The sequence below is a fragment of the Hyaloscypha bicolor genome (assembly GCF_002865645.1).
Source record: "Hyaloscypha bicolor E unplaced genomic scaffold K444scaffold_191, whole genome shotgun sequence".
Classification (NCBI taxonomy): Eukaryota; Fungi; Ascomycota; class Leotiomycetes; order Helotiales; family Hyaloscyphaceae; genus Hyaloscypha; species Hyaloscypha bicolor.
Window position 1 is genome coordinate 803,173 of NW_020194693.1, and position 20,221 is coordinate 823,393.

Here is a 20,221-nt window from a genome sequence, read left to right on the forward strand (position 1 = left end):
TATAAAATAAAGCTATATTTAAAAAAAGAGATTCAAATATAGAAGGCCTTAAAAATATATTATAATTTATTTAAACCCGAAATTACTAGCTTATAAATTATAATAGATATATTTAATATTTCTTATATAACTTTATATAAAAGAAAATAAGAAATAAAGCCTTTTTCGAAAAATAAAAAATATAATATATAAAAAGAATTATTAAAAAGAATTTCTTATTTTAATATAATATAATTACTCGAGCTATTATATAAATTCTAGAAGCTATAGGTTTAATTAATAGAAATAATAATTACTTTAGAAATAATTAGGCTTTTTATTATATAAAAAAATAAAAGAAGTTTAAAAAATATTATATTATATATATAAAGCCTATAGATTATTAATAGAAAAAGATATTTATTCTAGAACTAGTTTTAAAAATATTTATATAGTTCTAGGCTATTTTAAATAAATATAAAATATAAATATTTAATATATATAATATTAATAAAAATTGGTTTTTATATTAGATATATTACTAGTTTAATAATAATTATATATAAGAATATTTTAGAAATAAATACTTAATAATTATATTTAGTATTTTATATTTCGTATTTATTAATTAATAATTCTAGATTCATATTAAGGATTTAGTTAAACGAGAATTAATTATAATAATAAAATATATTTTAGCTAAAGGTTTTATAATTAAAGGCTTTATTATTATATTTTATAAAATATTTAAAAAAAAAATTAATAATAACTTTTTTAATAATATAAAAATTACCTAAAACAAAATAAACTATATAAATAATAAGCTAGCTATTAGCTAGCTATAATACTTTTATTATTAAATTAAAAATATATAAAAAAGCAAATATTATCTTTTTATTTTTAATAGCTATAATAGTTATATTACTTATAAATTTAAATTTATTTATAAGTAATTAGATATAATATTCTTTTATTTATTAGTATATTTTATATATTTTTATTAATTACTAAATATAAGCTATTTTTTATAAACAAAATACTAATATAAATACTTTATTAAAAATAGAATTTATATAAGGAAAAATAACTTTATAAAAACTATATTTCTTTAAATATTAATTTAAATTCATATAATAACTTTTATTAAAGGAAATATTTATTCTTTTAATTTTAAGCTAGTTCTTAGGGCTATAAAGCTTTATATAAAAAGAAACTAGGTAATTAAGAAATTAAAGAACAAGTTTATATCTTTAATAAAAACTATTTTAATAAAGCTATTTATATATCTATATTAAATAAGCCCTAAACTAGAATAAAATCTTCTAAATATTTAATATAAAAGAAATAGCCTAATACTTTTCCTGATTTTAAGCCTTTTTATTTTAATATTCTTTTAAATAATAATAAAATAAAGCTTTTTTATTTAATTAAGCTTAAAAGTAAAGTATTAATAATATTAATAACTTTATTTAATTCTTTTCTAAAACTAATATTACTAATTATAATAAAGAGAATTCTGGAATTAAAGGTTTTAATTTATAATAATATACTAAAACCGCTTTTATATAAACTTTTTATAAAGTAAAAGAAATTTTTATATATATAAATTTTCTCGAAAAATATAAAAATATTATATTATTCCTCTTTTGAAAGCTTTTAAATAAGAAATTTAAAAAAGGGGCCCAAATTAAGGCTAATTTAAAAGCTATTACTAAATAATAATTATAAAATAAGAATAATCGAGATCTTTAGGCTAGTAATTCTCTTTTTATAAATAAAGAAAATTATAAATAATATATTTAATCTATTTATAAAAGCCGTATTATTTTCTTTATAAAAGGTTTATATAATATTAAAGCTAGAAATAATAAGGAAGAAAAAGATGAATTTACTAGAATAAGAAAAGAGCTAGAGCTAGCTAAAAACTAATATAAAATAGTAATTAAAAAAGACTTAAAAGGCAAAAGATAATTAAATTAAAAAAAGAAGAAATAGACGGCTAAGGAGAAGGCAAAAAGAGATAAGAAGAAGAGAATAGAGAAGAAGGCTAAGGAAACTAGAAAATAAGAAGCTTTAATATAAGGAAAAAAGCTATAGGGCAAGAAGTATAAGATTAAAGCTATTAATATTCAGATAATGCAAGAAGATATATAGACTTCTAATTTTAATAGTAATATATGATTTAATATTAATAAATATAGCAATTAGTTAGTATGCTATAAACTGATTTCTATGAGAAATATAAATAATATTATGATTTTGAAGTGAATTATTAATAATTTATACCAAAACCTTCTTATATCGCAAAAAGTTTTATTAGGCAATTATAGACTTGATTGAGGGCTATAATAATCTAATTTTGTTATTTCGGTATTTTATGTGGTTAATTTAATAATTAATATTTTATCGCAAATATCGGAGTTGCTGGTCCGACTTGCTAGTGCAAGTCGGCCCCAGCAAAGCGAGGAATTGCCGACGGGTAGGTTAGTCCGGCCCCCAATTGACACCCGGGGTCGGGGGTCGTTTTACATTTTCCCAGATCCAGGGCCGCATCCCACTTTGGGCACAGCCGCACTGCAGCCGCTTCACCGTCTCTAAATCCTGATTTTTTCGCACAAACGTGTCTTTGAGCTTCAAACAATCTTCCAGCGAATGCTGCCTGCAGTATCACAGTGGATAACGCGGCCAATATTATCGCCATGTCCTCGCAGCCACCTACCTCTCCGGTCTCAAGCCTCCCGGAGGGAACTGCACCTGTTTTTACGGAACTTCAAGCACGAGGCTATCACGATTTCGTACCATGTGCGGCCACAGCATCGATGCTGCTATACGCTCATGGGAATTCGGTAATATGTGCACCTTACGATACGCTCATAATCGAAAGGCGCTTTTCACGACATACAGAAAATGTCACCCTCTTAGCTGCACACACCGCGAGTGAGGAAGGAGGTCGTTTAGTAGTCAGCTGTAGTGAGGAACAGGTAGCAATTGCGTGGGATTGTCTTACTGGGGATGAGATTGGAAGACTTGAATCGTATGAAGCCTTAACTGCAGTAGCATGGATGCGCAACGGAGTTATTGCTCTTGGTACGATTTGAGATTTTATTAAGTGCTCGTACGTAAATGTACTGATAGCCTATAGGAAGTGATCAAGGCACTATAACCCTCTTTGAACTTTCGGAATCGCTCAGCATTTCAACAAAGACCATAGATGAGGTACCAATCACGGCAATAGCACCTGCTCAAAATTGTACCACATACGCGATTGGGTAACCTTGTAATCTTGGCTTAAAGGAATTTTCGCTGATCCCTAAGGTCATAGTTACTCGAATGGTTCGCTTCTTATTGCTACTTTGCAGCCAAGATTCACGATTCTTCACAATCTAACAACTTCAATATATCCATCACCTGTTGTTACACTAGCCTGGCATGCATCCTCAATACACCAAAATTCAGAAATGTTGGCCACCCAGCTAGATGATGGAGATCTCAGACTTTGGTCTATTGAGAAACATCCTGGCATGAACCAAAAGGGTGCAAGAGTTATTAGGATTCTAGACAGGTTAGAAAAACGTCTGTCAGGTCGGAAGTGGATGGGATGGTCCAAAAATGGGCGTATTATTGAGTATTCGGAGGGGTACGTCTTTTTCAAACATCCCATCCCTGTAAACAAGGCTTACAAACAATTTCCTATACAGCAAGATTATTTCATGGGATATAAGAACGAAAAAAGTGATCAGGGAAGATATTCAAACCTCGAGTGGAGTTGAGGGCCTGACAGTATATGGGCCCCTTGCAACTCTCTTTACTCTTGGTCCGAACAATATGGTACAGCAATTCGACCTCAATCAGCCTGCTCGATTAGTGGCCAATGTGCAGCATAGCTTCCATGTGCCAATTGACGAACCTCCGGATAGTACTGCGCCCCCAACGGACTCTGGATATGCCTCAACTGTCAATGTTCAAAATAAAAATGAGCACACTAATGAGGATGATGGGAGAACAGTTATAACAGATGGCGAGCAACTTTATCTGCCCTATGACGAAAAGGAGGCCGTGATTTCTAATTTCACTAGCGGGTTGTATCGTGATGTTGGTCCTTTGATGCAATACCCCGATGCTGTGTCTATTATTTCCAAGGCCCTTCCTGCCCTATTAAGAGATTTTGCAGCCAGGGTCACCCACACTGCGGTTGAAAAGGAGCACGCCCAAGCAGTCTCGTTCGTCCGCCAAAATCGAAAGTAGGTGCACCACCGAAAAGGTTCAAATGAATCTACACGTCTAATTTATAGGAATTTGGCTGATGTACTAACTCCTCTGCGTTAGTTATATCTCTGCTTCATTTCGAACGGCGATAGAATCGAATGAGACAGAGGACCAAGCACATGCTCACGACAAAGTGGTACCCTTTGGATCTTCTGACCTAATTTCCGTTGAGGAAAAGGTAAATTTCTGGAAGACGATACCGGCAACTGACTTGGACCCTCCCAGCGACGAAATCATCCAGGAAGATAAAGAAGACTCTTTTGGGCCCGAGAGCGACCACCTTGAAAAATTCTCGAAACATTGCGAGTTGTTAAGAGAAAGCAGAGAGTACCAATGGCTGTTGAAAAAGATACGTGCAGCTGCGAAACTAACCATGCGAAACGGCACTGTCATTTTGGACATCAACAACAAGATTTGTGCAAGCCTCGACCACATTACGCCAAAAGGGCATAAGAATCCAGCTCCAATTTATGGTGCAGTATTTCATGTAGCATTGAGGTTACGTGCTTTCCTCGACCACTACTACCAAGATGATCCATGCCGAGATATCGGGGATGTCTTAGTACTTACTGGATGCGCTGTCAATGCACAGGCAGTTCCTTGTGCACTGTACATGCAACAAATATGGCCTGACAGTGGTATTGAAATACTCAGAGCTTTGGGGAAATCCCTAGCCAACGATTCAGCCGGCCCTTATAAATGTGAGAGGCTTGCCTGTTACTGTAAGAGCATCAAAAAGCTGACTTGGCTCAGGCAGGCTTACCGATGACAGCCAATTTGAATGCGTTGTAAGCGAGACACACCTGTTCATCACGGCGACAGGCATGCAACCCTCCCTAGTTGAAATCGGCGAGCAGCTTGCCTGGCTCTGTGCTGCACTGAAGTGGTCACCAAGCAGCGACAAAATGGCTTACTCGACAGCACAAATTACAGTATTGCAGACACCCACCACAGAACAGTCAGAGTCCCAAGAACGGACTGTTTATTATGAGGTTAGCTCTCATCTTGGGGTGCTCGGGGACAATGATCCAGGGCCAGACACAAGCGGGTCCTGCTGGCACTTGTTGTTCGAAAACCCAGTTATTGTACAGGGCTATCCTATCCCAGCTCGAATACACAATGAACGAGGATTGGAGATTTCTATGGACCTGATGGCAAGTTTGGGCGACGCATATTACCTGACCGAATTCAACGATATGCCCGTGCTAAAAGGCTTCTCGACTATGTTTGTTGCGACGGAAGTGTCAGATAATGCAGTGGTCTGGCACTTCTTGTGCAACCAGGATGGGGATCGAATATCCTACTTGAATTCGCAGCATTACTGCCAAGATTACCATGATAGCTCTACGTTCAGCCCTTTTCCTTGGACTACGACCAGAAATTTTGTTGGCTGGGCCACCTCAGTCAATAGGTTTGCAGGTAAGTCCGAGCCGAAGGTTGTCACAAAAAAGGCATCCAAGGTGAATTTTAATAACATGTTGGTGATATAGGCGCTCCGGAAGTCAATTACAACGAGATATGCTGGAGTAGATCAAATTACTGTTCTGCCGGTTGTGCTTTAGAAAAGATGACACTGAATGCGGGAAAATTTGTCACAGTAGGTGCCACAATTGGATCAGGCATGAGAAACCACCGGATTTTACACCTAGTAAAACGTTCATACCGTGAAGCAGTCAAATACGCACGTCAGAGCATATATGTAAATATATTCGACGTCGGCGGCCGTCGTGGTTGGCTTCTCGACGGAGCAAGCACAGTGCTTCACATTTCGCGCACGCAGCTCACACATGACAGCAGCCCCCATAGCGGAAGTCCGGCTTTAAATTTGGAAGATTTTCATCACGCTCATAGCGGAAGTGGGGCAGATGCCGCCGTGGACGCTTTGCTGGACGAGTCCAACATGCTGCTTGAAATTAGTTTCGATCCCCCTGAGATTGTCATCGAAGAAACCACAAAGGAGGACGGAAGCACAAGTAAAGAGATCAAGAAAACTGTCAAAAAGCTTCTCTTTCACGAGTTGGTGCAGCGAAATTTGTCTCTATTTGAGAAGCTGCACGACTATCAAAAGCTGCTCATGGAATCCGACGGCAAAGATTTCCGACGGATCGACCGAGAAAAACTTGAAGGCTGGGATTTTCTCGAAATCGCCAGTGGTGAAAGTTCTTTGAAACCTCGATTCGAAATTTTGACAGCGTCTGGTAGAAGCTGGGTTGACTTCACAAGAGAGATTCACACCATTAATCTGCTCGGGCGAGGATTTGGATCACTGATACAACCCTCGGAAGATGGAATTACACTGTGCGAGGGTTGGAAGCAAGTTCCCAAAGGCAAAGATTACCTTGCAACCTGCGTATCGACCGTGGATGAGATTTGCAGAAGACACGGGAACAGTCAGGCCGAGCCTTTCAGGCTTGCAAATGGGATTCACTGGCACAAACCCCACCTTCTTTTCGAGGAATGTTGCTGTGTCCCTGGAGCTTCTACTTGTGACCGGGTCCAGGTACTTTTACCGCCATTTTCCACTCGCATCAGGCGTCCAGAGCCGTTCGCAGAGGGACGAGGAGGAGTCATTTTTGGTCGAAGCAGGGCATTTACATGGACATATCCGAATCAAGGCACCCCCGTTCGGGATCATTTCGACGTTCAGCTCACGGCAAATGAGCCACAAAACACCGGGCCCAAAATGCCAAACGGCCCGACTCCCCCAGATAGTGGCAAAGGATCAATTGCCAACACAGCATCAAATGGCACCGAGGAGGCGACTGCTGCAAACAGCGTAGACCGACCCAAAGCTCCCGCGGCATCATCTATATCTTCACCACAAGTTCTGCAGTTGCCCATCTCTGCGGTGACAAAAAGTTCCGGGAGCTTTCTCGGCGTGGCGGAGTATTGCCGAAATCAACGAAGCTCGATACAAAACAGTAACAGACTTAGACGCGCAACTTTCCATTGGCCATTTCCTAACAGAACAGAAAGCACGAAAATGGAATGACGTACGAGAGCCGCCCAAGCTTAAGCTATGAAGCTTATTCAATATATAGTAATTCGTATAATTAGCCACAAATTATACTATATTTTTTGAGGCGAGCATCCTCAGAAGATCGAGGTCAAAACCTCAACTTTCTGCGGCACTTCGCTTGAGGTCGATTAAGATAGGTATAAACTGTGACTTATACGTTTAGCTAATTATAGTCTAGCTATTACTAGTTTAATTATAAGCTAATAATAAGCTAGCCGTAATAATTATAATAATATTTTATTGTTTAAGTATTTAAGAAACGGAAATAAATTAATAAAGATATTATAAAAAGTAATATTTAGTATATAAAACCAAAAGTAGAGTAAAGTAGTAACTATAATAACTAATACTTTTATTATTAAAGTTTTAAATGCTTATAGTAATATTTCTACTATAAAGACTCTAAATAACCCGTGGCGTGTTACTCTGTCCTATCTCTACCGGGTCTGTATATACCGTCCCATCTGGCATGCGTGAGATTCCTGGTCGTGGCAAGTTCGTATTCGCCTCGTAGACGTTAGTCTGCACAACGGGCATCACACGATAGCCGTTGAGAAAACCCTCGTCATAAGCCTCGGGCATCGCTGCCGTGTGCGGTGGGCCGGTTTGCTCTTGTACCAGGCGTAGAGCAGGGCCTAGTGTTTGCTGCCATGGCTGGCCAGGCTGCGACTGTTGATAGGTCTGTTGATATGGCTGTTGGACCCCGGATGGCACATACGGTGCCCAAGGTGAGTAGTTCCTGTTCGGCAGCTCAGGCGGACTTGGACCGGCTGGTGGCGTAGGTCCTGTAGAGGGTAAACTCGGCTGCTGGCTCATCCCTCCCGAGTTTAAATTCTCGCTCGCGATCGGTGTCGGTCCACTAGTTCTAGTCGCTGCTGAACTTGAAATAGCCGCGCTCAATCCTTTCGGCTCCCTTTCTCTTCTAAGTTTCTTCCGCAGGGAGTAGACCCAGACCAACAATAGCAGAAGTAGCAATCCACCCGCTCCAGAACCAACGCCGGCGCCGATCTGTGTGCTAAGAATGGATTTGTGCGGTGTGTGAGGGAGGGAAAGAGCGAAGACCTGATCAGTAATTACCAGAACGGAAACCGTAGGTGTGGAGCCCGGGGAGGCCGTTGCGGCGATTTGTGCGGAGATAGAGGCGATTGCGGCACTGGCGGCGTTGGTGTTGAGCTCGGTGGGGAGAACAGTGTAGCAAGGGGTTTGGCCAATTTTGGCTTGGGAGTAGAGGGTAAAGCCGCTGTATTATGTCAGTCTACGGATGCAGATGTGACAATATACCCAGATCGTGACATACACAGGACAGCACACAGAGCCCAAATCATTGTAATCAGAAGGACAGGCCGTGATCGGGTCGGCCGAAAGCGCCGCGACCACAACGGTCCCTTCATAGACTGGTACAATGACTGTACTTGTGGAAGTTGTAGGCGGTATTGTTGAAATAACGTTCGAAGATGTGCTCAGAGACGGGCAACAGTCTGGTCGATTATCGGCGCAACCGATAATGGGCGCTTCTAGAATTGCACCTCCGCTCAATACAAGCGCTGTGTATATTGGAATCGTGCATGTTCCCACGAGCAGCGCTTGACCGGTGAATGGTGTTTTGGGGGAGGTAATGTGTGTTGAGGACGGGGTTGAGATACTCTCTGATCCAGTTGCCTTTGTAGTGGTACTCAGCGGTGACACTAAAGGTACAATCATGCTTGTGAAACTAGATATTTTGAGCTGAGTGGTTGTGACGACAACTTGGTTAGGTGTGCTTGAGCTTGAGCCTGAGCTTGTGCTTGATGGGTCGCTGGGAGTGGTAGGGGTTGGTGGAGCAGGAGTAGCCACTGGAGTAGAAGTTGTCACTGGAATAGAGGTTGTCACTGGAGTAGAGATTGTCACTGGAGTAGAGGTTGTTGTGCTTGGAGTGGTACTTGAAGCCGCTGCTGATACTCCGCAACCAGACGTGGTCCCCCACGCTGTACCGCCTACACAACTCTGGCATTCTGGATAAGAATGCGCTGGATTGCAAAGGAGAGTCGCTATGGAAGGTCCATCGCTAATTGTTATTTGTCTCGGAAGAATAATCTGGGCACTAGAGTATGACACAAGGCTATGTGCCCAGCACAGGCGTAGGATAGCGGTCAGTAACACCTCGAAACGCGTGGGAGAAGCCATAGACAATAATATCATTAACTACAAAGTTTCATGTGATGTTTTCAGAGGTCGCGTGTGATTTGAGAGGGTAAAAGAAGCTGGGTTCTCGAATTAAAGCTGTTCGAAGCTTTATACGTGACATGAAAATAACCCACAGAAGGATCGAAATACGATCGACTGCCCGCAACGCTGGTGCCATGGATTTCAGCTGCTCAGAACCTAGCATATCGCCCAGCTTGTACGCTGACTGGACGCCTCACTAGTGAAAAGGTTTGCTATTGGATTTCTGACAATCGTGACTGAATTGGCACGTGACCGGATACAAGGTGCGGCCAGGACCCCACTTTCTGAGGGAAAAAAGTAATAACCCCCAACCAAAGGTGTCGATTGGGGACCAGACTAACCTACTAACCCAAAGTAGAGGTGCTTGGGTGGGAATACTAAAAACCTTACCTTCTCTTTAAGTTTAATTTACTTTGTAAGAAATTAATAGAATTTATAGCCTTAATATATTTAGGAACTACCTTAGTTAATGAAATAGCTACTATAAAGGGGATATTAAACAAGGAGTAACATAGAGAAGAATGGGTTTCCACAGCGTGGGATTGCAGATGTACAGGTGAGACGAGCAATTAAAGAGTGAAGGTTAGTTGATTTCTAAGAACAGAGGAGAGCGGGGTAATATATATGCGAACTGTGGACGTTGAAGATCCTCAGAAGAAATAGGCAGAAGTGAACCAAGTACCAGATTAAAACACACGTTACGAAATACGGGAGAGATTTCTAGAACTCTGATTCTTTCTAGAAGAGAAGCGTGAAGCTCGTAGAAGCTTGGGAGCAAGGCTAAATACTCCTTAGCGCCATAATTAAGCGAAATGTGTGCCTGAGGCTCAAGCGAATTTCACCTCACAACGTTTGGAGGTCACATGACCCTCGCTACGTGACCAGAAGGGGGGCGTCGTTTTAGTTTTTCCCGGGTTAACGGCCAATAGGCTCTCCTCATAAAGGGGAAATGGAAGTCAAAAGCAAGTCTCGATTCCACGTGGCATATGCAATGCACCAAGCCACATCAACTTCACGTTATCTTCTTTCGCGATTGGAGCTCTGTGATACATAATACGCAGCACAGCTGTAGATTATATACTGGGTCCAAGTCCCTGCAAACCGTTATCCACGAAGTGCGACACCTGGTAGCCCAAGCCTCGCTCATCTCAACTATCTGAAACCCCTGACGACCATTTCACTACTGTCCCCACTATCGTCTGATCGTCCTTTGGAATCATGGATAACGATCCTGCCCCAACTTGGATGAGTACGTGAATGCAGCCTTGTCCAATGCTTCTCTGCCAATCACTAACCTACACAGAATTTGTGCCTTTCCTTGGCTACCACCATGTCCTCATGATTTGTTTGACAGTTGGAATTGCACTACAATGTAATGCGCCCTCTACCTGGGCGATTTTGGTGTTGTGAACAGCACTTACTTGCAGTATTAGCAATCAACACAGCCGGATGCACAACATCCAACAACCTTCCCAACATCTATATACTCTCACTTTCCTACCTCCCCTCAGCTACTAAGCCTCCACCATCCAATATTCAACTGAATCCGAACATCAGCACCACCTTCTCCACAATCGCGTCGACTCACAGCCAGTTGGAAGTCCGAGTGAGCTACCTTGGAATCTGCATCTCGCAAGTGACCTCCCAGTGGTTATGTGCGCATGACGCACTCACGCTCTCGAACTTGATAAAATTATATGGTGGCCCAGCAAGTGGCGAACACGACCCGTTAAATCTGATCTGGATTGGGGGGCGGTTCAAAGATGCGGTGCTATTTCCTGGACTACTGTAAGTCTATACCCTCCCCATCTTACTTCCACATGCACAGGTATTAAGACTCAAGTCGACCATCTCAGATTAACTGCTATCCCCTTCGCTTTCGTGGCGACTCTTCTTCTGGCCACCTTCCCCGGCTGGCATGAGGAAGAGGACGTGGCTAGCGATGAGAAGGAGGTCAAGCCGTTTCCATCTCGCCCAATCAGTTACCTAGTGCTTGCAATTGTGCTAGCTGCCTCGTTGTTCTCCGTTATCTCCATCTTCGTTCAACACGTCGCAAGCGCTACTGGGTCAACAATGGTAGAGGCGTTGTCGTATGGAACTGCGAAAGCAAAAGTGGGGACCGCTGCGATGATACTTGGATGGGTAGGAGCATGCGCTTATATAGTTGTTGCAGTTGGCGTGTGGATTATGATTCGGTCGATCGAGGTGCTGTCGGGTATGTTTAAGACGAGGACACCAAATCACCCCGAGAGCGAACCATTGCAAGAATAAGACAAGAGAGTCCTGGCGAAAGAAATACGAGGACCTCTCAGGCATGTACGGAAGAGCTATGACCGTTTTGCACTACCAGGATGTTTGGTACGAGACTGAAATAGCTAATAAAATTTGCTGTTGTGATCTGATTAGACTAGATGAACCGAATCAAGATACCCAAGCTGCGCTCGGCTGGCTGGAAAAGAATCAAGAGGAATCTTCACTCTCAGATCCCCCCCCGCCACCGCTTTGAGCATAACTTATAACATTCCCTACTAGTTTATAAATGGCGAAACAAATGAGACCTAGAACAATGCTTAAAACTAAAGCAATAGTGAAAAAGGCCTTGATACCGGATGAAGTTGGCCCTCTCCAGAGGATGATAATCAGCGCTAGGAAGATACAAGCACTTCCTACCCAAATAATCAATGGGAACATCGTTGAATTTCCTTTTACAAACCTGTCAAACTCTTTTTTGAACAGTCTGGGAAATGTCTCTTGCTCTTTGGGGCCGGCATACCACCAGAATATGATGAAGACCACCATTGAAACCGAGAGAAAAAGTGCAATTGTAAAGAACACCTGGATCTCGTAGTCCAAGTCTCGGGTCCAAAGAATTGTCAACGGCAATACACACGTGAGACCAATCGTCGTGAATGGTCTGATGGTAGATATCATCAACAGCCTCCATAGCAACCTTATCACTGCCCAAACGGAAATCCCAAAGCCAGCGACGGCGGACTTGGCCCACATCCAAGATGACTGCAGCAACCATCGCAAGAACATAGAGGTAGGGACGTAGCCTCTCTGAACCGGCTGTTGCTGGCGATCCGCATAGATTTTGATGCTCTCTTTCGACCTCTCCACGATCATCCGAAACCAGAAGCTTCTGATTGTCAACCTGACACCGTAAGAGAGTCCAGTGAATAATACACCCAGAAGGATGAATGTGGATAAAGGCACCCGGTTCTCGAATTGATCGATTTGCATCCCAAGCAGAGTAGCCGCAAACGTCAGAGGGATGAACAAGAAGGCTAGCTCGGTCAGTCGTGTGACATTCTGAGCCTCAGCTATTGATCTTCGGCTGTCGAGCAGGGCCATGTTGGAAGTCAGGGACCTGGATACGGTCTGAAGCCTTTCCAGAGTCCGGTCAATCTCTGTCAAGCATTCTTGAAATTCTTTATCGACAAAAGTCTCTTCAGAGTTCGCTTTCGTAGTTGGGTTGATTCTTCCAGCTTGTGGGAGGAACATGAAGAACTCCACCATTGAGGCCCTTATTTCTGGTAGCTCAAGCTCAGCCCTGGTTATTATTTGTCTCCATATCGTGAGCCGGTCTTCCATCTTCGCATCGTCCAAGATCTCAGAGTTTATGCTGTCCAGAATGTTGTGCAATAGCTTCACAAATCCAAGCAGGTCTTTGCGAACTATCCCAAAGAGAGGACTCAAGGTGCCAAATTGGGCATCGTGCTCATGTTCTCCATTGTCAAGGTAGTCATTGAAGTTGCTCAGGGTAGATTTTGTCTCGAATAGTTGATTTCGTAATTTTGTGAGAAGTATTGGCGATTGCAACGCTTCTTCCAGGCCGAAATCAAGGTGGACTCTTGGGCCAATCTGCTCAATAACTGGCTGTGAGGGAAGTTCACGATCGATGATCACTTCTTCGGGTCTGGCTCTCTGATCCTTCACTGCCAGTTGCAGTAACCATTGAGGGACAAGACTGAACCAGCGCTTCATTTCAGGGCGTCTCCTTGACCTCAGAGATGCTGAATGTAGAGATTGCGAAGCACCGGAAAATTCGCTTTGTCCACTTTCCGGGTCAGTAAATGAGCGGTGACTACCAGATTCTCGAGAGCCTGTCCCTTCGTTCGAAGAAGCCTGGCTACTTGATAAAGTTGTAGCTTCGAGCACCGTTCGATGCGATGTTCTCTTCAAGGTGGGTAACGGGTCTAGCAACAAAATCACTTGGAAAGGTCAGTAAATGTGATTTTAGGGAGGCTTCATTCAAGTTGGATGGAATACCGAGATCGCATTTGCCGTTTGGTGCCTTGCCCTTCCAAATAGAAGCTCGTTCCTCCCACCCGCAAATTCGCCTCGCACGGGTAGTTGTTTTTGAATCAGTCCAAAGATCCCATTGTGAGCGAAAAATGTTCGTTTCTGCTTGAATGGTCCTCGTCTCATTTGATTTCCCACCAGGGAAATTCAGACTGGAGACTTCCAAGTCCAACAAATCTTCCAAGTCATGCTTCGAGAATGGAGCCACAGGTAATCTCCAAGCTGGACGGAACCATTTCATAGAAACGTAAGATTTATTCAAGAAAGATGTACTCCACGACTGTGAGCTGGAATCGTCATATTGTGCGCCGGCGTAGCCAGAATTTAACAGATGTTCCTCAAAGAACTCCGGGGTGACTCCGAACTTAGCAACGAGGAGGGCAATGATCCGTGAATAGAGATCCTCGATTATTATCAGGCGCTGTGTGACATCTTCAGGGATGCTTCTAAGAACGGCCTCATCATCAGGTGGCTCCGTTTTTTCATCCACAAACTCGTACAGTTGACGGTCGGTTGACCCGCCGAAGTCCAGAATATTGACGACCCCGCTGTTCCATCGGGAACGCTTACTTAGCTTTCCATTTTTCAAGTGATCGCAGAATCTACTTGCTTTCTCAATAATGTCATCGAAGGTCTGCGTAATCTGATCTTCCTCGTGGCTTCTCCCAACAGTGATGGGCGACACCAGTAGTACTGAAGATGGTGTGTGTGTCGAATCAAGTCCAGCGGTTTCTGGCAAGTGAGGCGGACCAGAGGTTGCTAGCCATTGAGACTCTATAGGCGGACCGATAGTATGAGCTCTTCTCGTTGTCATCACTGGAGATGGTCTGTGGTCAACTTGGGGAAGAGAAGTTGTGCTGGATTCTGAGATTGAATCCGATCCTGACTCAGGATGGGGCAGAGAAGCTTGTGCAGTTTCCGAGGAATTGACATGCTGTACCATGTTTGACTGACTTCGAGGTTCTTCGTCTATTCAAAGGTTAGTTTTGAGCCTCATGAAAAGTCAATCCTCTCACTAGGCGGATTCTCCGGCAGTAATGCACCAGACACCTCCGGATATGACGATACTCCAGCATTAGGGGTATCCATCTTGAGGTCTGATCGAACAAAAAACAACGAATCCTGTCAAAATGTTACTGCTATAGTGCCGGAGAATGCCCGAGGGTTGGAGTAGGATGGGTGATGTTTGCTCTTGGACAGGTGATGGAGCCTTCCGCACGGAGGCGGTTTTCTGTCCAAATACGAAGTAGGGTCTCGAGACGTGTACAGCAGGCATGTATGCACTCCTCGCAGTGTTATAGGACGTATGTTCTCTTCCTCGATCTCCGTGCAAGGCTCGGCTTCAGCCTTCTTGTCGATATCGCGTCCGTCGAGTCTTCCTTCCTGCTTTACTCGATCATCCACTTCTCAAAGTAGGCACTCGAGTTTGAAGTCCGACCCATCTCTTGAGGACATTCGGTAGGCAGGTGGTTGTTGTTACGGACGATGCGACCGGGCGATCGCAAATTTCAGCCGCAATGACAAATCGTTTTTGGTGAAAAAGTAAAACGACCCCCGGGCCGCCCCCGCGGTATCGATAGGGGTGTTGACCCAACCAAAGTGGAGGCGCTCGGACCGGAACACTAAAACTCTGGCTTTTTCTTTAATTTAATTCAACTTTATAAGGATTTAATATAATTTAATACTAGTTTCATTTCCCTATAGCTCTAATTAAGGGCTCTTCAAATATAAACTTTTTACATTTTGTAGCCTAAAGATAAGCTTAAGAAAGCCTAGAAATTTAGCAAATAAGTTCCTAAAACCAGATATAAGAGCCCTATAAGCCTATAATTTATAGGGCCTTATAAGGCTTAAAAACTAGAACTTAATTAATTAGTATATAAATTCCCTTAAATTAAAATAGTATTTTAGGGAATCTTTTTATTATAAATTAGGAACCATGTTATTATAATACAAGGGTTATAATATACTTGCTTATACTTATATTAAAAAATTTAACTTGAGATTTCTAAAGAGCTTAGATAGCAAATTACAAGTCGCTAATGCCCCGGCCCTGCCCCAATCGATACCTCAGGGGGGAGGTAATTGTTTTACATATTCCTGTCCTTTGAATACATCTTTTTTGGATGGATGGTCTCTTTGAAGGGTCCCGTCGGTAGTCATTTGGTGGTCATTTCAAGTGGGTCTTCGATGACCTCGGGATGGTTTAATGCCGCATTCGGTTAGCAATGAAGGAGAATGATCAGGATGATCAAGACCATCATCTTCTTGAGGGTATTACCACCTTCGTTAACCACGTTTCCAGACGAGGTAGTGCTAAGGTAATAGAGTTAGAATACTATAAAGGCCGCGAGGCACCGCTCTACTTGATCCAAGACAGCTTTTCTTATACTTATTACTTCATCCGATTTGAATCGGTTTACTTTCCGATAAATAAGTCTGCTCACTATCCTGAGCTTCTTTTCAGCTTTTGACGTAATGTGCCTTGTCGAACCTATCGCCTGCAAGATTCATGGCGCAAGAATTTGCGCCCACACTCTCTGCGAAAATATAAGAGACCCTCTCGGCTGCACCGACGCAATGTATGTGCAGAGACTAATCATCGCAAATCCAGAGGCTATTCGCTATATAAGTACGAAGAACATCTTTCCTTCCCACTACTCCAGTTCTATCCACAAAGCCATTAATCTAACATTTTCTCCTTTCAGACTTTATACGCAGCTTTAACCGCGACATTGCAGCTAAGAACTCCGAATTCAATATTATCCAGCGCGCTGCTCAAGAGGTCATGTCTCTGGTCCCGGCGGTCTTGGATCTGCGCGAGCGAGCATCAACGGCATGTGAATCTTTGCTGCAGATACTGTCTCAAGGGAAGGAGTCCCAGCTGGCACAGACGCTAGCACGAGAGGGGCTGTTCAAGATGCTTCGAAGCTTGGAATTTGTCCACAACGAGCAGGAGGTGATATTGCAGAATTACGCCATGATGCTGGAGGGGCTGAGGTTGGTGCTGCAGAAGCTCAGATTGAAGCGCCAAAGGGTTATCACAATGTTGAGGATCCTTGTGCAAAGAGCACTCGCTGCTAGCACTAGACAAGGGCGGTCTGTTGCTTGCAGATGCAAGGCCCACAAGCTAAGGAAGCTTTAAGTTACTCTTGATCGCCGTGCTTAAAGTGACAAGTTGGTTGTTGGGGGATTCTTGTACTTACAGCAACAAATTCATTAATCAACTAGCTATTATGCTAATTCTGGGAGTTCTAAGCCTTCTTTCTATTATCTAAGGCAAGTATGCCTCTGCAGCTGAGCTAACCTAAAGAGGAGAATCCCGTCTATGGCAGCTAACAAAGTCTTGCTTGGAGATCTCTGTTGTATTATACTGACTTTGTATTTGGCAAGTGCCTTATTAGAGGCTGGCCGGTTCTATACTTAATAGTCTCGTTTGGTACTTAAGTACGTTGAGTACAATCTACAGATGCACGCCCGGATCGCGCCGTTGAAGCCGAACTTCAAATCAAACCTATCTACCCGTGCACTGTAATCAAGAAACCATCACGACCATTTATGGCAACAGCTCATTGACCGGAGGCCACGATGGGACCGGAGCCAGCCCGGACGGCATCTGGATCACCTTTGCCGTCGACCAGTCCTTCATTGCCTCGATGCAGTGCTCCCTCCCGTAGCCCGTCTCTTTCACGCCTCCAAACGGGATCCCAAGGGTGTTGCGGAAGTAGTTGTTGATAAATGTCATGCCCACATCGACCTGTCTGCACATGCGGAGCGCGAGCTCCTGGTTGCCAGAGTAAATGGCACAGGTCAGCCCCCATCGCACTTCATTGATGATGGAGACTGCCTCCTCCTCGCTGTCAAACTTGCATACCGTCACGACCGGGCCAAAGATCTCCTCCTGCGCAATGCGCATGGCGCGCGTGACGTTGGTAAACAGGGTCGGCGGGACAAAGTAGCCGTCCTTCTCCTCCGGATCGTCTGGGAGCTTCCCCTGTGCTGCAATCGTGGCACCTTCCTCCTCGCCGATGCGGATATACTCCATCACGCGGTCCTTCTGGGCCTGGGTGATGCACGGCCCCAGGTGCGTGCCTTTCTTCATGCCGTTGCCGGCGCGCAGCTGCCGCACCGCCGCGGCGAGCTTGGCCACAAACGCGTCGTGCACGTCGCGATGGATGAGCAGCCGCGATGTCGCCGTACACGCCTCGCCCTTGTTGAAGAACGCGCCTTCGAGCGCGTCTCGCGCGGCGCGATGTAGGTCGGCGTCGGGGAACACGACCAGAGCGTTCTTGCCGCCGAGCTCGAGCACGGTCGGCTTGACGAGAGCCGCCGCCGTCCTCACCACGGCAGCGCCCGCGCTCGTGGACCCGGTGATTGACACCATCTTCACCAGCGGGTGGGCCGTCAGCGCCTGGGGCACCTCCGGCCCGAGCCCCGGCACGTACTGCACCACGCCCCGCGGCAGCACCGTGTTGAGGATGTCGATGATGTGCATCGAGGTCAGCGGCGCCTGCTCGCCGGGCTTGATGATGATGGTGTTGCCCATGGCAATGCAGGGCGCGCTCTTGCCGGCCGTGTGGATGGGCGGCCAGTTGAAGGGCAGGATGCCGCCGCACACGCCGTGCGGCTCGCGGGTCACGGAGCGGTACACGGAGCCCGAGTCGTAGAACTCGCCCGGGAGCTTGTCGACGAGCGAGCCAAAGTATCGATAAACGGCGCTGACAAAGTTGACGTCCACCATGCGCGCATCGGAAACGAGCTTGCCATTCTCTGAGCACAACAGTTCGGCGAGCTCATCAACATGCTTTTCGACCGCGTCGGCGCACTGGAAGAGAAGCTGCGAGCGCCGTGTGAGTGGCGTCTTTTTCCATTCTTTGAAGGCGACGTGGGCGACCTGAACAGCCTTGTCCAAGGTGCTCTTGTCACCGGCGCGTACGGTTGCGATTACGGCGCCTGTAGCTGGATTGTGAACTTCAAAGTCCTTGGTCGGGTCTGACGAGGAGTATTCGCAAATGATGGTCTTTGGTGCTCCCATTGTGGCTGCTGGATTCCTTGCTCTTTCGATCGACCTATGGAAGTACGGTGAAAGTGATCTGGGAACGAAGCCAGAGCGGCAAGATTTACTTGGTTTGTTGTAATGTATTACCTATCCTGGTCCAGACGTCAACATAAATACAATCAGGCCATCAGTTCTAAAGTCTTTGGATAAAAGTAGCCTGGCCAACGGAATTAAAGGACATGAAAATCAAAAGTCCCGAAGCCGCTGTTAACCCCGAATGTCAGCGTTGTTAGCATCAGGAAACTCTATGTAATAACGCCTACACTACATTGACGAGGTTGCTCGCTAACGGCAATTCTTTAACTCCGGCTGCATGCTTAATTCGAGCGGAGTTTTAATATGCCCTTGCGAACGGTACATGGACAAATAACTACCTGCATCTTTGTGTCAGCACTAAGGCAAGTGTTGCATAGTGCCGATTCCTCTTTGCATAGCAGGGTCCACAGGTGGTACCCATGATATCCGTTCCAGTGTTGCGGTGGGATGGCTGATTTCTTAACGGCTCTCTATGGCATATATACCATCTCCACGCAAAGTTCGCCTGTGTCAGGTCTATGACTTTAAGTTGCATCAATCCGAAAGCCTTCTTTCTACATATTGCAGTTTCACTTGAGCATCATGGCGAGTAAAGAGCCTATCACGCACTTTGGGCTGCGCCCCGCAACGCGATTTACGACCTCCGTTGACGCCAATGGAAAGGGTGTTTTCACCAAAGCCGATCAGGGGGACTTCGAAGCAACCATGGGAGACGGAAGAGTGGCTCGGTTTGACCTTTTTCAGGCAAACCAGGTCCCCGTCAACATGAACGACGATGCAGATATCAAGTACTCTGCTGCGAACCAGGTAACGAATACCCCCTCTTTTTTTGGTGTACCGGCTGTTCCAAGACGCAGCGTACAGCCATTATTGACAAGTTTTCTTCAGCCAGGCTTACACGTACCCAACGGCGTGGCTTTTCGCATGACGGATTTCGCACCCGAAGGTGGATCCGATTGGCATCGCGCAGCACTTTTCGCGTTTGTCATCGTCGTGGAAGGGGAGTTCGAGCTTAGCCTTGATGGCGGCGAGTCGAAGGTCTTGCTCCCAGGGGACACTACTCTTGTGCGCGGTCCGTCTCACAAAGTCCGCAATCCATCCACCACTCGGCCTTGTCGCACTTTATGGGTGCTACTGGATGTTACTCCTACCCATATTAATGGTAAACTCCTTAAGCATGAAATGGGGCAACATTCGGGAGAGTACCAGGAGGGTTCTAAGTAGCCAACGATTCACAAACCCGTGGAATCGATTCTTCAGTTCTTATCTTCGCAAAGTCGTGTAAAATCCAGAATTGAATACATCCATTCATTCACAGAAGGGCCTATTCAGTTAGAGAGCAAGGATTGTTT

The 20,221-nt window shown here is 44.4% G+C and overlaps 7 protein-coding genes across 7 annotated transcripts; 5 read left to right on the forward strand and 2 right to left on the reverse strand.

Moving 5' to 3' along the window:
* Positions 1-2,678: 2,678 nt before the first annotated feature.
* On the forward strand, positions 2,679-4,224 carry K444DRAFT_549613 (WD40 repeat-like protein; the record flags this gene model as incomplete). The annotated part of the gene is made up of 4 exons (XM_024876473.1): positions 2,679-3,066; positions 3,122-3,248; positions 3,302-3,616; positions 3,678-4,224. 4 exons carry the CDS (start codon positions 2,679-2,681, stop codon positions 4,222-4,224), a joined length of 1,377 nt encoding a protein of 458 aa, XP_024726267.1.
* A 626-nt stretch (positions 4,225-4,850) lies between these two features.
* K444DRAFT_298703 (uncharacterized protein) lies at positions 4,851-7,397 on the forward strand. The gene is made up of 3 exons (XM_024871701.1): positions 4,851-4,967; positions 5,018-5,664; positions 5,736-7,397. The coding sequence occupies exons 2-3, from the start codon at positions 5,070-5,072 to the stop codon at positions 7,235-7,237; spliced, it is 2,097 nt and encodes a 698-aa protein (XP_024726268.1). The 5' UTR covers positions 4,851-4,967; positions 5,018-5,069; the 3' UTR covers positions 7,238-7,397.
* A 3,138-nt stretch (positions 7,398-10,535) lies between these two features.
* Positions 10,536-11,740, forward strand: K444DRAFT_657971 (uncharacterized protein; the record flags this gene model as incomplete). Its single annotated transcript, XM_024886205.1, has 4 exons — positions 10,536-10,718; positions 10,773-10,841; positions 10,903-11,257; positions 11,326-11,740. The coding sequence occupies exons 1-4, from the start codon at positions 10,688-10,690 to the stop codon at positions 11,738-11,740; spliced, it is 870 nt and encodes a 289-aa protein (XP_024726269.1). The 5' UTR covers positions 10,536-10,687.
* A 189-nt stretch (positions 11,741-11,929) lies between these two features.
* On the reverse strand, positions 11,930-14,588 carry K444DRAFT_549608 (uncharacterized protein; the record flags this gene model as incomplete). Its single annotated transcript, XM_024876472.1, has 2 exons — positions 11,930-13,683; positions 13,742-14,588. The coding sequence occupies 2 exons, from the start codon at positions 14,586-14,588 to the stop codon at positions 11,930-11,932; spliced, it is 2,601 nt and encodes an 866-aa protein (XP_024726270.1).
* A 1,664-nt stretch (positions 14,589-16,252) lies between these two features.
* On the forward strand, positions 16,253-16,919 carry K444DRAFT_638861 (uncharacterized protein; the record flags this gene model as incomplete). The annotated part of the gene is made up of 2 exons (XM_024884311.1): positions 16,253-16,356; positions 16,496-16,919. 2 exons carry the CDS (start codon positions 16,253-16,255, stop codon positions 16,917-16,919), a joined length of 528 nt encoding a protein of 175 aa, XP_024726271.1.
* A 115-nt stretch (positions 16,920-17,034) lies between these two features.
* On the reverse strand, positions 17,035-18,864 carry K444DRAFT_622930 (dehydrogenase). Its single transcript, XM_024882197.1, has one exon. The coding sequence runs from the start codon at positions 18,807-18,809 to the stop codon at positions 17,331-17,333; it is 1,479 nt and encodes a 492-aa protein (XP_024726272.1). The 5' UTR covers positions 18,810-18,864; the 3' UTR covers positions 17,035-17,330.
* Positions 18,865-19,451: 587 nt separating this feature from the next.
* K444DRAFT_648989 (cupin domain-containing protein) lies at positions 19,452-20,093 on the forward strand (the record flags this gene model as incomplete). Its single annotated transcript, XM_024885527.1, has 2 exons — positions 19,452-19,676; positions 19,758-20,093. The coding sequence occupies 2 exons, from the start codon at positions 19,452-19,454 to the stop codon at positions 20,091-20,093; spliced, it is 561 nt and encodes a 186-aa protein (XP_024726273.1).
* Between the last annotated feature and the right edge of the window lie 128 nt (positions 20,094-20,221).

Coding starts and splice junctions, on each gene's coding strand:
- K444DRAFT_298703 (XM_024871701.1), top strand. CDS start 5,070: ATGCAACCCTCCCTAGTTGAAATCGGCGAGCAGCTTGCCTGGCTCTGT. Junction 5,665..5,735: donor CTCAGTCAATAGGTTTGCAG/GTAAGTCCGAGC, acceptor TTGGTGATATAG/GCGCTCCGGAAGTCAATTAC.
- K444DRAFT_622930 (XM_024882197.1), bottom strand. CDS start 18,809: ATGGGAGCACCAAAGACCATCATTTGCGAATACTCCTCGTCAGACCCG.